The following is a 15,716-nucleotide window of genomic DNA, read 5'->3' as shown; positions in this document are numbered from 1 at the left end:
ACACCTCATACACGGCTCCGCTCCATACACCTCATACACACACGGCTCCGCTCCATACATCTCATACACATGGCACTACTCCGTACACCTCATACACACACCGCTCCGCTCCATACACATTGCACATGCTGCTCTGCTCCGTATACCTTCCACACACACGGCTCCGCTGCGTACACATACGGCTCCTCTCCATACATCTCATACACACACGGCTCCGCTCCGTACACCTCGTACACATTCAGCTCCGCTCCGTACACCTCGTACACATTCAACTCTGCTCCGTACACCTCATACACGGCTCCGCTCCATATACCTCATACACACACGGCTCCGCTCCATACATCTCATACACATGGCACTACTCCGTACACCTCATACACACACCGCTCCGCTCCATACACATTGCACATGCTGCTCCGCTCCGTATACCTTCTACACACACGGCTCCGCTACGTACACATACGGCTCCTCTCCATACATCTCATACACACACGGCTCCGCTCTATACACATTGCACACGCTGCTCCGCTCCTTATACCTTGTACATGCATGGCTCTGCTCCGCACACCTCGTACACACGTGGCTCTGCTCTGTACACCTCGTACACATGGCTCCGCTCCATACACCTTTCACACTCTGCTCTGATCCGCACACCTCTTAGGCCGGCTTCACACTTGCGAGTTTTACGGACGTAAGAGCGCAGAAACTACGTCCGTAAAACTCGCAAAAAATACGGCACAATTATTCTCTATGCCCCTGCTCCTATCTGCCGTATTTTACTGATCAGTATTATACGGCTTTCTACGGCCGTACAAAATCGCAGCATGCTGCGTTTGTCACCGTACTGCGCAAGAAATACGCCAATGAAAGTCTATGGAAGCGTGAAAAATACGGATTACACACGGACAAGCAGTGTGACTTGCGAGAAATACGCAGCGCTGTTAGAGAGAAAAGCCGGTAATTCAGTGCGGTGTACAGTAAAATCACACTGACAGCTTACAGTCCAATAGGTAGAATAAATGTGTACACATAGAATAGGTATATATATATATATATATATATATATATATATATATATATATATATATATATATATATATATATATATATATATATATATACATATATATACATACACAGTGGGGCAAAAAAGTATTTAGTCAGTCAGCAATAGTGCAAGTTCCACCACTTAAAAAGATGAGAGGCGTCTGTAATTTACATCATAGGTAGACCTCAACTATGGGAGACAAACTGAGAAAAAAAAATCCAGAAAATCACATTGTCTGTTTTTTTAACATTTTATTTGCATATTATGGTGGAAAATAAGTATTTGGTCAGAAACAAAATTTCATCTCAATACTTTGTAATATATCCTTTGTTGGCAATGACAGAGGTCAAACGTTTTCTGTAAGTCTTCACAAGGTTGCCACACACTGTTGTTGGTATGTTGGCCCATTCCTCCATGCAGATCTCCTCTAGAGCAGTGATGTTTTTGGCTTTTCGCTTGGCAACACGGACTTTCAACTCCCTCCAAAGGTTTTCTATAGGGTTGAGATCTGGAGACTGGCTAGGCCACTCCAGGACCTTGAAATGCTTCTTACGAAGCCACTCCTTCGTTGGCCTGGTGGTGTGCTTTGGATCATTGTCATGTTGAAAGACCCAGCCACGTTTCATCTTCAATGCCCTTGCTGATGGAAGGAGGTTTGCACTCAAAATCTCACGATACATGGCCCCATTCATTCTTTCATGTACCCGGATCAGTCGTCCTGGCCCCTTTGCAGAGAAACAGCCCCAAAGCATGATGTTTCCACCACCATGCTTTACAGTAGGTATGGTGTTTGATGGATGCACCTCAGTATTCTTTTTCCTCCAAACACGACAAGTTGTGTTTCTACCAAACAGTTCCAGTTTGGTTTCATCAGACCATAGGACATTCTCCCAAAACTCCTCTGGATCATCCAAATGCTCTCTAGCAAACTTCAGACGGGCCCGGACATGTACTGGCTTAAGCAGTGGGACATGTCTGGCACTGCAGGATCTGAGTCCATGGTGGCGTAGTGTGTTACTTATGGTAGGCCTTGTTACATTGGTCCCAGCTCTCTGCAGTTCATTCACTAGGTCCCCCCGCATGGTTCTGGGATTTTTGCTCACCGTTCTTGTGATCATTCTGACCCCACGGGGTGGGATTTTGCGTGGAGCCCCAGATCGAGGGAGATTATCAGTGGTCTTGTATGTCTTCCATTTTCTAATTATTGCTCCCAATGTTGATTTCTTCACTCCAAGCTGGTTGGCTATTGCAGATTCAGTCTTCCCAGCCTGGTGCAGAGCTACAATTTTGTTTCTGGTGTCCTTTGACAGCTCTTTGGTCTTCACCATAGTGGAGTTTGGAGTCAGACTGTTTGAGGGTGTGCACAGGTGTCTTGTTATACTGATAACAAGTTTAAACAGGTGCCATTACTACAGGTAATGAGTGGAGGAAAGAGGAGACTCTTAAAGAAGAAGTTACAGGTCTGTGAGAGCCAGAAATCTTGATTGTTTGTTTCTGACCAAATACTTATTTTCCACCATAATATGCAAATAAAATGTTAAAAAAACAGACAATGTGATTTTCTGGATTTTTTTTCTCAGTTTGTCTCCCATAGTTGAGGTCTACCTATGATGTAAATTACAGACGCCTCTCATCTTTTTAAGTGGTGGAACTTGCACTATTGCTGACTGACTAAATACTTTTTTGCCCCACTGTATATATTAATATTTATTCCAGCGCTATACAGCTGGAAAGCCGGTAATTCAATTACCGGCTTTTTCTTTCTCCTTGCTAAACCCGACATGATTTGAGACATGGTTTACATACAGTAAACCATGTCTTCTCTCCATTTTTTTTTCAGATTCCACACTACTAATGTCAGTAGTGTGTATCTGCAAAATTTGGCCATTCTAGCTCTTAAAATAAAGGGTTAAATGGCGGAAAACATTGGCGTGGGCTCCCGCGCAATTTTCTCCGCCAGAGTAGTAAAGCCAGTGACTGAGGGCAGATATTAATAGCCTGGAGAGGGTCCACGGTTATTGCCCCCCCCCTGGCTAAAAATATCTGCCCCCAGCCACCCCAGAAAAGGCACATCTGGAAGATGCGCCTATTCTGGCACTTGGCCACTCTCTTCCCATTCCCGTGTAGCGGTGGGATATGGGGTAATGAAGGGTTAATGCCACCTTGCTATTGTAAGGTGACATTAAGCCTAATTAATAATGGAGAGGCGTCAATTCTGACACCTATCCATTATTAATCCAATTGTAGTAAAGGGTTAAATAAAACACAAACACATTATTTAAAATTATTTTAATGAAATAAAAACAATGGTTGTTGGAGTATTTTATTCTACGCCCAATCCAGTCACTGAAGACCCTCGTTCTGTAAGTAAAAAAACATAATAAACCAACAATATACTTACCCTCCGCAGATCTGTAACGTCCAACGATGTAAATCCTTCTGAAGGGGTTAAAACATTTTGCAGCAAGGAGTTCCGCTAATGCAGGCTGCTCCTTGCTGCAAAACCCCGGGGAATGAGGCTAAATATAGATCAATGATCTATATTTAGCTTCATTTGCGGTGAGGCGCCCTCTGCTGGATGTTCATAGATCGTGGGAACTTTCCTTGAAAGCTCCCAGGCTTTCAAGGAAAGTTCCCACGATCTATGAACATCCAGCAGAGGGCGCCTCACCGCAAATGAAGCTAAATATAGATCATTGATCTATATTTAGCCTCATTCCCCGGGGTTTTGCAGCAAGGAGCAGCCTGCATTAGCGGAACTCCTTGCTGCAAAATGTTTTAACCCCTTCAGAAGGATTTACATCGTTGGACGTTACAGATCTGCGGAGGGTAAGTATATTGTTGGTTTATTATGTTTTTTTACTTACAGAACGAGGGTCTTCAGTGACTGGATTGGGCGTAGAATAAAATACTCCAACAACCATTGTTTTTATTTCATTAAAATAATTTTAAATAATGTGTTTGTGTTTTATTTAACCCTTTACTACAATTGGATTAATAATGGATAGGTGTCAGAATTGACGCCTCTCCATTATTAATTAGGCTTAATGTCACCTTACAATAGCAAGGTGGCATTAACCCTTCATTACCCCATATCCCACCGCTACACGGGAATGGGAAGAGAGTGGCCAAGTGCCAGAATAGGCGCATCTTCCAGATGTGCCTTTTCTGGGGTGGCTGGGGGCAGATATTTTTAGCCAGGGGGGGGCCAATAACCGTGGACCCTCTCCAGGCTATTAATATCTGCCCTCAGTCACTGGCTTTACTACTCTGGCGGAGAAAATTGCGCGGGAGCCCACGCCAATTTTTTCCGCCATTTAACCCTTTATTTTAAGAGCTAGAACGGCCAAATTTTGCAGATACACACTACTGACATTAGTAGTGTGGAATCTGCAAAAAAAATGGAGAGAAGACATGGTTTACTGTATGTAAACCATGTCTCAAATCATGTCGGGTTTTAGGAAGGAGAAAGAAAAAGCCGGTAATTGAATTACCGGCTTTCAAGCTGTATAGCGCTGGAAAAAATATTAATATATATACATATATGTGTCTACTGACATATATATATATATATATATATATATATATATATATATATATAGTGTATATATATATATATATTTTTTTTTTTTTCTTTTTGGGACACATGGATCACTTCTATAGCGGTATGTTGGTTTTGCAAGCCTGCGAGAAAACCACACAGTACGGATGCCATACGGATTACATACGGAGGATGCCATGCGCAAAAAACGCTGACACACCCTGCCTACGGAGGAGCTACGGACCACTATTTTCGGGACTTTTCAGCGTATTACGGCCGTAATATACGGACCGTATTTTCATACGCTGAGTGTGAAGCCGGCCTTACACACGACTCCGCTCCGTACATCTTTCACATGCTGCTCCGCTCCGTACACCTCGTACACAGGCGGCTGTGCTCCGTACACCTCGTACACATGCGGCTGTGCTTCGTACACCTCGTACACATGCGGCTGTGCTTCGTACACCTCGTACACATGCGGCTGTGCTTCGTACACCTCGTACACATGCGGCTGTGCTTCGTACACCTCGTTCACACGGCTACGTACACCTTTCACAGTACGAGGTGCACCGAGCGGAGCCGCGTGTGTACGAGGTGTACCAAGCGGAGCCGCGTGCGTGTGTGAGGTGTACCAAGCGGAGCCGCGTGTGTGTATGAGGTGCACCGAGCGGAGATGCGTGTGTGTGTGTATACACGAGGTGAACCGAGCGGAGACGCGTGTGTGTCTGTGTACGAAGTGTACCGAGCGGAGCCTCAGCCGCGTGTGTGTACCGAGCGGAGCTGCAGCTTGCAATTAGCACATGATGATACAGTGACTGACTGTCATAGGGGCTTAGGCTTAGCACTTTTATGCCTGGGGAAAAAAAGCAGCCACATTGATTAGTGTCACTATCTCCCAGGAGGCTGCTGCTGCTCCTCCTCCACAATGCACTGGACGGAGGAGTCATCTCTGTGACATCCACTACTCACTGATCTGCATCTGTCCGATTAGCAGCCTCCAGTCCACTCATGGTCTGCTGCTTACATTGCCGCCGGCACCCAGGCTGTGTCCGGCTGTGTTATGTCCCCTCAGGTGTCCCCTCTCTCTGAACTGTGAGGCACACTGGAAGACTCAGGAACACACCGACGGGGAAGGGGCGTGGCCTAACAAAAGGGGGCGTGTGACAGCAGCTTCAACTGTTCTGTCTGCGGGAAGCTCTGCGTCCCGTGCAGGACAGCCGGGACAAGCATGAAATCCGGGGCATTCCCGCACAATGAGGGACGGTTGGGAGGTATGGTATCCGGAGGAAACCCATGCAAACACGGAGAGAACATACAAACTCTTTGCAGATGTTGTGCTTGGTGGGGTTTGAACCCAGGGCTCCAGTGCTGCAAAGCTGCTGTGTTAACCACTGCGCCACCGTGTAGTCATGAAGCAGTTCACCGATATAAAAAGCCAGAGAGCCAAGGCAGGAAAGGATTTGGCACCAAAGAAGCACTTGAGCTTGAGGGTGCGGCAAGGTCAAGATACCAGGCAGCACTCGAGAGATCAGACAAGCGGGCAGCTGTGCACCCACAAATCAGATCCAGACTGCGCCAAGCAAGATCTGGGGACCAGATTACACCAGGCAAGACTCCAACCCCAGCCCTAGTCTGTGTAAGATTATATATTAAATATATATAGTTAATAACGCCAAGCTGCAAGAGTTATATTGTGGTGATGACAACCTTGACATTATTGTATATTGAATACGGCACTCTGTAATTACCCTGCTATTCACAAATTACCCTTTGTTCACAAATTGCTGGAGACCAATCAGAGCAGCACATATAAAAGATGAAGACGACGACAGCCAATTATAAGAGTAAGTGCAGGGACCTTACATTAGATTGAAGAAAAAGCAATAAATGCTTTTAAGACTAATCTCTAAAATCATTGTTCTAAAAACATAAGATTTTGTAATAGGATACTGTAATTTAAAGATATGCCCCTGCTCAAGCAACCTTAGTCAATTATTTTCTAAAGGCATCACTAAATTGAGACTGTGGCATAGCATGGTGTCCTGGGACTTGAGGCAACTCAAGTATTGCAGCCCATAGCCCAGTAATAATGTCCTCTTAAAAACTAATGATCCCCCCCCCCCCCGGGTGATCTCATCAAAAGTAATAATACCAACTTAGCGCCACTTCCACCCAAACATAGTTCACCTAATTTTCACTGACCAAGTGTTCTTCTCTCCTACGCACAGACGGCACAATGCAGTGACATCAATGTGCCACCTGTGCCCGGACGCTGATGTCTTGTAGGCCATAGGACTACGTAGCCTGTATAGTATAGAGAATCCTACTATACAGGTGTCATTTTGAAGCCAATACAGCTTACAGTGGCATTTGCCGAGCAATCTTCTGCATTTGTCACAGTACTTTACATTTATTTACTTTTTTTTTTGTTCTTTTCAGAAATTTCATGTGCCTAACATTTTGGGCCCATGGCAAACGTCCCTGTAGCCTTCAACTGGGTTGAGATACTGAGATAGGCCATATTCACAATTTGTAACTCAAAACCAGGAGTGGGTGATAAATGCAGAAGTGGTGATGTGTTTCTATTATACTTTTCCTCTGATTGTTCCTCTCCTGATTTTGGCTTACAAATACTGAGGTAAAATACTGACCAAATACTGACCTTGGCCTTATCCTTAGTAGTCCATGGTGAATTTTCATATCTGCAGTGTGCCCTGTCTGTCACAGGCTAGTGGGACATGCTGCAATCTAGATGGCATCCATAACTTTCATATTCATCTACTATGCAGGTGCATATGAGTGGAAACACCTGCTTCAATGTAATGGCTTATTCAGGTATATAACCGGTAAGTGGACAATTTTGGGGCAGCCATTAGTTTTAGCCATATAGGAGGGATGACACTTAAGGTGTTCTACGATTGATAACACCAAAATATTACACTATATTCAGTACTCCTCACATTATATACCACACTCATTGTTAGGGAGCAGTCAGACGGCAGTATGAATCAGACCGAGATCGGATGCAGCGCACGGACTGACCGGCGTTCTCTCGACCTGAGCATGACAGTTGCATAAAAATATAACTAACACTCCTCCAATCAGCCTAAGGTGTTTTTAAATGGAGCTTGATCCTACCTGTCCATATAATAGTAGGCTTTTAGCTTTAATTTATAGTTTTAGGGGTACGCCTTGTCGCTGGCTGTTGGGTTCACATAAATTGGTCGATTTGTGCGCTTAGTACAAACATTTTTTAACATGTTTTCCACAGCAGTAATGCAATTCCAATTTCATATATTCAATATTTGCATAGTATAGAATTTCAGAGTGCAGCTTTAATGTATTAGTTATATAGAGTGGCTCTCTTAGGCTACTTTCACACTAGCGTTTTTTTAAATCCGTCACAATGCGTCGTTTTGCAGAAAAAACGCATCCTGCAAAAGTGCTTGCAGGATGCGTTTTTTCCCCATAGACTTCTATTGACGACGCATTTGCGACGGATTGGCACACTTCGCATCCGTCTTGCGACGGATGCGTGGTGCTTTGGCGGACCGTCGGGAGAAAAAAACCCTACATGTAACGTTTTTTTCTCCCGACGGACCGCTTTTTCCGACCGCGCATGCGCGGCCGGAACTCCGCCCCCACCTCCCCACACCTTACAATGGGGAAGCGGATGCGCCGGAAAAATGCATCCGCTGCCTCCATTGTGCAATGCAGCAAACGCTAGCGTCGGAATCTCTCCCCGACGCATTGCGACGGGGAGATTCCGACGCTAGTGTGAAAGGAGCCTTAGCTTGCACTTGTTCACATTTGTCTTTTTCTGTTTGGACGTGCCAGTCATTATTTTTTATTTTTTGTTTTTCTATTAGCTGCATCGAAATATTAGGCTATAACAATTGGATCAGGAGAACCGCCGGCCAGTCCGTGCATTGCGGTCGGATCTCAGTCCAATTTTTAGGAACGTCTGACTGCGTCTTTACCCATGTACCCACACGGCTGTAATTTCAGTCTAGGCCACGTGTTTCAATTTTTTTCATCCCTGCTTTTCTCAGGATCTGTTCCAATTTTTAGTGATAAGTACTGTATTTTTCAGACTTTATTATGAAATTTTGGAGGAAAAATGTGGTGCATCTATAGTCCAAATGTACTTTAGCAGGGGAAAGAGGCAGTGGAGCATGGTTCACAGGCGGCTGCGTCGCCACTGCAGGAAGTCGACGTTGGCAGGAATAGGGCGATGCTGCAGGCACTATGCTGAGAGGAGAGGGTGTCCTGGTGGTGTAAGGCAAGAGCCATTGATCTACCGGTGGTGGGCTTTAAGAAAATAACAAGTAGACATCTCAATCTGCGCAAGCGCCGACTTTGTAAGTTAAATTCAGACTATAAGAGACCCCAATTTCACATTAAGGCTATGTGCACACGTTGCGGATTAGGCTTAGGAATTTCTGGTGCGCATTCTGCCTCTCCTGGCAGAAAACGCACCTGCGGTTCCGCAGCATTTTTTGTGCTGTTCCGCAGCTTTTTTGTGCATTTTTGCTGCATTTTTCTTGCGGATTTGCTGCGGTTTTTACCCCTGCGGTTTTCTATAATGGAATGGGTACAAAAACGCTGCAGATTCACAAAAAAGAAGTGACATGCTACTTCTTTTAAACCGCAGCGTTTCAGCAGCGGATTTTCCGCAAAGTGTGCACAGCATTTTTTTTTTCTCATTGATTTACATTGTACTGTAAATCAATTGCGGATCTGCAGCGTTTCTGCACCTCAAAAAACACTGCGGATCCGCAGAGAATCCGCAACGTGTGCACATACCCTAAAAATTCTTTTGTCTCACTGCTCTCCTCCTCTAAACTTGGGGTGCGCGATATAGTCCGAAAAATTATGGCCTACAGAATTGAAAAATGCCTGCTTGATTGCACCTTATGACTACATTGCCATGAGCTTTTGATGTTGCAGATTTTCTCGATCATATCTGCACCTATTATGTTAATTAGTTACTTGCATTTTTTATTTTATATGCATTTTTAACCTTAGAGTATTTGCACACAACAATTTTTTTTTTCCGCTCCTGGTCTACATTGAAACTCACTTGAAAAAGCGCCACCTAAACACTCAAAAGAATTAACATATGTATTGCAATGGAATAAAGAGTACTTATTCATTTGTTTAGGCATTTAAGAGTCTTTTAACCACTTCATGTTGCCAAAGATTCCAAGCGCTTTCTTCAGGTGTTTTCCATGCTGAAGACTCTCCATACATCTGATGCAAGCCAATCGTAAGGCTCAAGGCAAGACTGGGCTTCTTTTTGAGCATTTTACCAACGTTTTTGTTTAAAAAAAACTGCTAGGCAACGTTCACACATTCAACATTTGTAAGCCAAAACCAGGAGTGGGTGATAAATGCAGAAGTGGTGCATATGTTTCTATTACACTTTTCCTCTGATTGTTCCACTCCTGGTTTTGGCTTACAAATACTGAGGTAAAATACTGACCAAATACTGAACATGTGAACGCTGCCCTAGAGGGCTTCTCATTGTTGAATGGAGTTAAAATGAACATCTTGAAAATAAGATGCCCCCAAAATGTTGGAAACATGTTGTTATCTCTTCCTGCAATTGGCCAAAAGTCTAGAAAAAGTGATCAATAAACAAAACAAACAAACAAAAAAATAAATAAAAATGTTGGTGTTTTCTGTAGCACCTGACTAGGGAAGACATATTTAGCAGGAAAGGCTCACTTTAGCTTTTAGAGCATATAATCTTATTATAAGCAATTTCCGCAATATTTGAAAATAGGGTCACCTATCGGTGGAGTATTGGGGGACAGAGTGAACGTAATGGATCGTTATGTCGGGACACCTCATGACGATCATAAAATCCCATCTGTATAAGGATAGGTGTAGACGACCGTAGTTTAGGTCCAAGAGCAATCTGTCAAAACATCAGATCGCACTCGCAATGTTCTTCAGTTTCGCAGAGCACATGTCCGAGTGCGGTTTGATTTTCACAGACCGACAGAATGGCGATTATTTATTCTTCGCATCAAAGAAAAATGCATCCCACCCTGATCAGCTTAATCGGAACAATTATCCCAGATGCAGAACATACGGTCACGTGTCCCTAGCCTTATGTTCATGGCGCCAGAAAGAGCAGCCTATGCCTCGTCTCCATTTTTCACTTATGGGAAGGATAAGTAAAAAATGTATCAGAGCCGAGTTTGTCATTTAGCATAACTTTTTGTGATGTCTTGATGCGATCTCAGCAGTTTTCCTCAGAGCTGCAGGAAAAAAGCATTATCAAAAGAAATCCTTAAAAGACTAATCCAGCTCTGCTCCATCTGTACATATTTCCTACTGACTAATCTCATCGTTATGGCTGCACGAGCAGACACTCCCCCTTAGGATATTTATTGGTTTTATTCCCGTAATATTTATTACAACGTATACATTCCTCCATCTACAATGCTGACAATGCAATAAGTGAGGACACTATAGTGGGGCGTGGGGGACGGGAAAAAGCCGCAATATTACAGTAATGCACTTATTAACTAATAAACTGTTAACTAAACTTCGTACAGGACCCATTTACTTTACCTTGAGTTTCTTCACAGCCTTACTAGTGTCTTGTTCCTGGCTCCAGACCGTCACTCCTCCCTTGTTGTATTGGCACTGCCAGCCATCAGGACTCTCACACTGCTCCCGGAAAGAGTTAAAATCTGCATCGTCTGGAATATGCACCATCTTCCCAGCACTTGTTCAGTAACTCAAGGGGTTAACGTTGACCTGTCTGTACGATGCACATTAAATGATTGCCTTCTTTACATGGATCTCCGCTCTTCCCTAGAACTTGCAGTTGGGTAGAGAAGGTCTTGCCTTGCGTTAAGCTTTGCGGAAGATAATTCTCTGGATTTCCATATTCCCTCTCTCCGGGTATTAGTTTGTGAATATATTCACTTATTATTACAGTTCTCCACCTTGCAATGAATTTCCCAGGATAACCTCAAGATTTCTGTGCCTTTTCCCAGGCTCAGTGATCCCAGAACTGAAGTCCACCCCTCCAGGCTTGTATTCCAATAAGCTCAGCTCCTTGTCTCTGGTTTCCTACAGCCGAGCTCTCCTAGTGTATATTATTTAGCAGGTAACATCATACAGGTGTCTTGGATTCCTCACCCAGCCCATTGCATCCACTCCCTCTCTTCATTCCCAAAGCATCCTCCCCTCTCTCCCAGCCTAATCTCCATCTGTTTGACTTTGCAGCAGTTACGGTTTCAGCTCATCGCCAGGCAGCTTTGTCATCAGGTCCATTAAACAGGCCCGGAGCATAGGTCTTAATTAAGTGTAGCTTTAACTAAAGGCTCGTGTCAATGACGAGAGACGTGAGCAATGCAGCAGTCGCCAAAGCGGCCTTGTACTGCACTAACACTGCAGAGGATTGAGCAAGATCTGAAATAGAGTTGTAGCCAGAGAATCTCCTAAAGTATCCGGAAAAGACATGATCCATAAAATAGGTCAATGCAGCTTCTAAATGGGCTGCAGCCTTCTCCGAGCAGTGCTGTAGATCATCCTCTCTGCAGTGCACTGCATCCAAGTGGTGCAGAGAGCCGTGTAATGGATATAGCTCAGTATTACGATAGCAGGGTGCACTGGAGATGCCGCTGGATAATGATTCCAGGAGGGGACGTAATGTTAGATACATGCAGAAAAAGAAAAGATGTAGTGGTTAACGAACAGTGGAAAGCCGCAGACAACACACATTTAGGCTACGTTCCCAGGATGACTATTGATGCTGCAGTGTTTGGGCACTAGCGAGACATGCAGCCGCGGGGACTCGGACATATTTTTTCGAGCACGCTGAAGACACTCGGTTAGCACCCGAGCATGGCGGATAACACCTTATCCAAGCACGTTCAATTATCGACTAATCAACACCTATTGTTTTTTTTTACTTTTATTTACGTGTGTTTTTGACACTGTTTTATGTTGTCTCCTTTTGATTTGTCATATTTAAATAAAGCTGCTTTGTTTTTGATACTTCCTGGTATTTGGCTTTGACAAAACTTTATTGACACACAGTCTGAAGCAGAAAAAAAATGCATATGTGTTTTTTAACTCTATATTTTCCACATCTATTCCAATTCTATCGAGAAAAAACACACATAAAACTCAGTGTACCCACAAGAGACATTGACAAGTGGCAGATTTCAAACAGTTTAAAAAAAAAAAAGCCCAGTGGGATTCAGATTTTTTTAAAATCCCATTCGCTTTGCTGGAACTGTGAAACACTGCATTATTTGTGCAATGAATATACGAAGTGTAAAAAGCTCACTACTTGAAGGAACTTACAGGGGTATTCTTATCTCCAAGATATCACCAATTAGAAATGTAGTATAGTTCTTCTGATTCGCTATGTTGCTCACTGCATGTGCAGGGCATTGCAGTAGCTTAGGTATCCAAGGTTACAACAAAGGGCCGTCACCAGTGACATTACAGTATATGCAGAGCTCCTGCATATACTGCAATACATATATATTATACAGGCAAGGCTATCTCCAGGTTTTCGTGGGTCCTGGGCGAAAGAGTCTCAGTGGGCCCCTTTAACACATGCCACGATTCATGAGGGACAGATGCAGCAGAGGTATATAATATAGGTATAGTACAATGCCAAAGATTTCTTACTTCTTACATTTTATGAGTGATATGTATTGTAAATTGTACAATAGCTCAGAAACCGGTAAATCTTCATAGCGAAAAGAGCGTGCCCTGGGGGAATTCAAAAGTTTACATTTTAGACCTGAGAGTACAGTCCTCCATACAGTATTATGGGCACCACATTGTCCTACATGCAGTATTATGGGCACCAAATAGTCCTCCATACAGTATTATGGGCACCACATAGTCCTGCATGCAGTATTAAGGGCACCACATAGTCCTCCATGCAGTATTATGGACAACACATAGTCCTCCATACAGTATTATGGGCACCACATGCTTCATACAGAATAATGGGCCTCATATAATACTCCATACAGAATAATGGACCCCATATAATGCTCCATACAGTATAATAGGCCTCATATAATGCTCCATACAGAATAATTTATACCATATAATGTTCCATACAGAATGAACCCCGTATAATGCTCCATATAGAATAATGGACCCCATATAGTGCTCCATACTGAATAATGGACCCCATATATTGTTCCATACAGAATAAGGGACACCATATAATGCTCCATACACATTAATGGACTCCATATAAAGTTCCATAAAAACGGACCCCATATAATGCTCCATACAGTATAATAGGCCTCATATAATGCTCCATACAGAATAATTTATACCATATAATGCTCCATACAGAATGAACCCCATATAATGCTCCATATAGAATAATGGACCCCATACAATGCTTCATACAGAATAATGGGCCCCATATATTGTTCCATACAGAATAAGGGACCTCATATAATGCTCCATACAGTATAATGGACCACATATAACATAGTAACATAGTAACATAGTAACATAGTTAGTAAGGCCGAAAAAAGACATTTGTCCATCCAGTTCAGCCTATATTCCATCATAATAAATCCCCAGATCTACGTCCTTCTACAGAACCTAATTGTATGATACAATTATATGATATAATGCTCCATACAGAATAATAGACCCCATATAATGCTCCATACAGAATAATGGACCCCATATATTGCTCTTTACAGAATAAGGGACCCCGTATAATGCTCCATACAGATTAATGGACTCCATATAATGTTCCATACAGAATGGGCCCCATATAATGCTCCATACAGTATAATGGGCCCCATATAATGCTCCATAAAAAATGGGCCCCATGTAATCATCCATGCAGAATGGGTCCCATATATTGCTCCATACAAAATAATGGGCCCCATATGATGCTCCATACAGAATAATGGGCCCCATATGATGTTCCATACAGAATAATGGGCCCCATATATTGCTCCAGACAGAATGGACCCCATATAATGAGCCATACAGAAAGAGCTCCATATATTGCTCCATTCAGAATGGGTCCCATATATTGCTCCATACAGAATAATGGGCCCCATATGATGTTCCATACAGTATGGGCCCCATATATTGCTCCATACATTTAAAAAAATCAAAAACTTACTTTTTCCTCACTGTCCACAGATCCAGACTCCTCAATGTCCCCATCCTCAGGCTTTCTGCACTGTGACTGCTCAGAGCAGAGGGCGCACTGTAGTGACGTCATCATGCTCTCTGCCCTGAGAGGTCACAAAGTCAGAAAATGCGGTAGACCCCAGAGCTGCAGGGGTATGCCTTCCTAGTAGCAGGTCCTAGTGATTGCACCATCAAATCAAAGTTTACCAGGAGGCCAGATTACATACTGTAGATGATCCGGGAGGGGGGTGGCACACTGCTCCGCTACCGAAGCCAATGTCTGAAAGCGTTCCCACTGAAATAGAGAAATGGAGTCAGCTAAACAATTGTTTCCCCAGCACATGACTAGCACTTAACCATGCATTTAATCCTAAATCCCACAACATCATATGTGCCTGAAAAGGTTCACAACAGGAAGAAGCAGACAAACTATTAATAACTTGTACCACCGCCAAATTATTGCTGTAAAATTCTACTTTCTCGTTATGAAACAATTCAACCCAAACTCCAATTGTTGCTACAATTGGAAATAATTTCAAAAGTGCCATATTACCAGTGACGCTGCTACTATGAGGCGATTTGAGCTCTTTAACTCAGGAAGAGAGGGGGCGGCAGATTCTGTAGTATTATACTCACCTACTCCTGGCGCGGTCCCTGGAAGTCCCTGCTTCTTCCAGCGCTGCAGATTTTCTTCCTGTACTGAGCGGTCACATGGTACCGCTCATTACAGAAATGAATATGCAGCTCCACCTCCCATAGGGGTGGAGCCGCATATTCATTTCTGTAATGAGTGGTAACTGTGACTGCTCAATACAGGAAGAAGATGCAGTGGTGGAAGAAGCACGGACGCAGCGCCAGCAGTAGGTGAGTATACGGGGAGGGGGAGTGCAGCGCTGCGCGATATTTACTTCTCCTCGTTCCAGTGCGGCTCCGTCTTCAGCGTCCTCTGGCAGTGATGCTCAGGTC

General features: G+C 43.6%; 1 protein-coding gene across 1 annotated transcript in view; it reads right to left on the bottom strand.

The window, feature by feature from the left end:
* Positions 1-12,162, bottom strand: part of LOC138675448 (START domain-containing protein 10-like) — a 102,576-nt gene extending 90,414 nt beyond the window's left edge. The window contains exon 1 of the mRNA XM_069763630.1: positions 11,175-12,162. Coding sequence (XP_069619731.1) covers positions 11,175-11,321 — 147 coding nt within the window. The 5' untranslated portion in view covers positions 11,322-12,162. The remainder of the gene's footprint in view (positions 1-11,174) is intronic.
* Between the last annotated feature and the right edge of the window lie 3,554 nt (positions 12,163-15,716).

The sequence above is a fragment of the Ranitomeya imitator genome, chromosome 4 (assembly GCF_032444005.1).
Source record: "Ranitomeya imitator isolate aRanImi1 chromosome 4, aRanImi1.pri, whole genome shotgun sequence".
Taxonomy (NCBI): Eukaryota; Metazoa; Chordata; class Amphibia; order Anura; family Dendrobatidae; genus Ranitomeya; species Ranitomeya imitator.
Note: the sequence above shows the minus strand (reverse complement) of the source record. Positions and strands in the feature narration are given on the sequence as shown.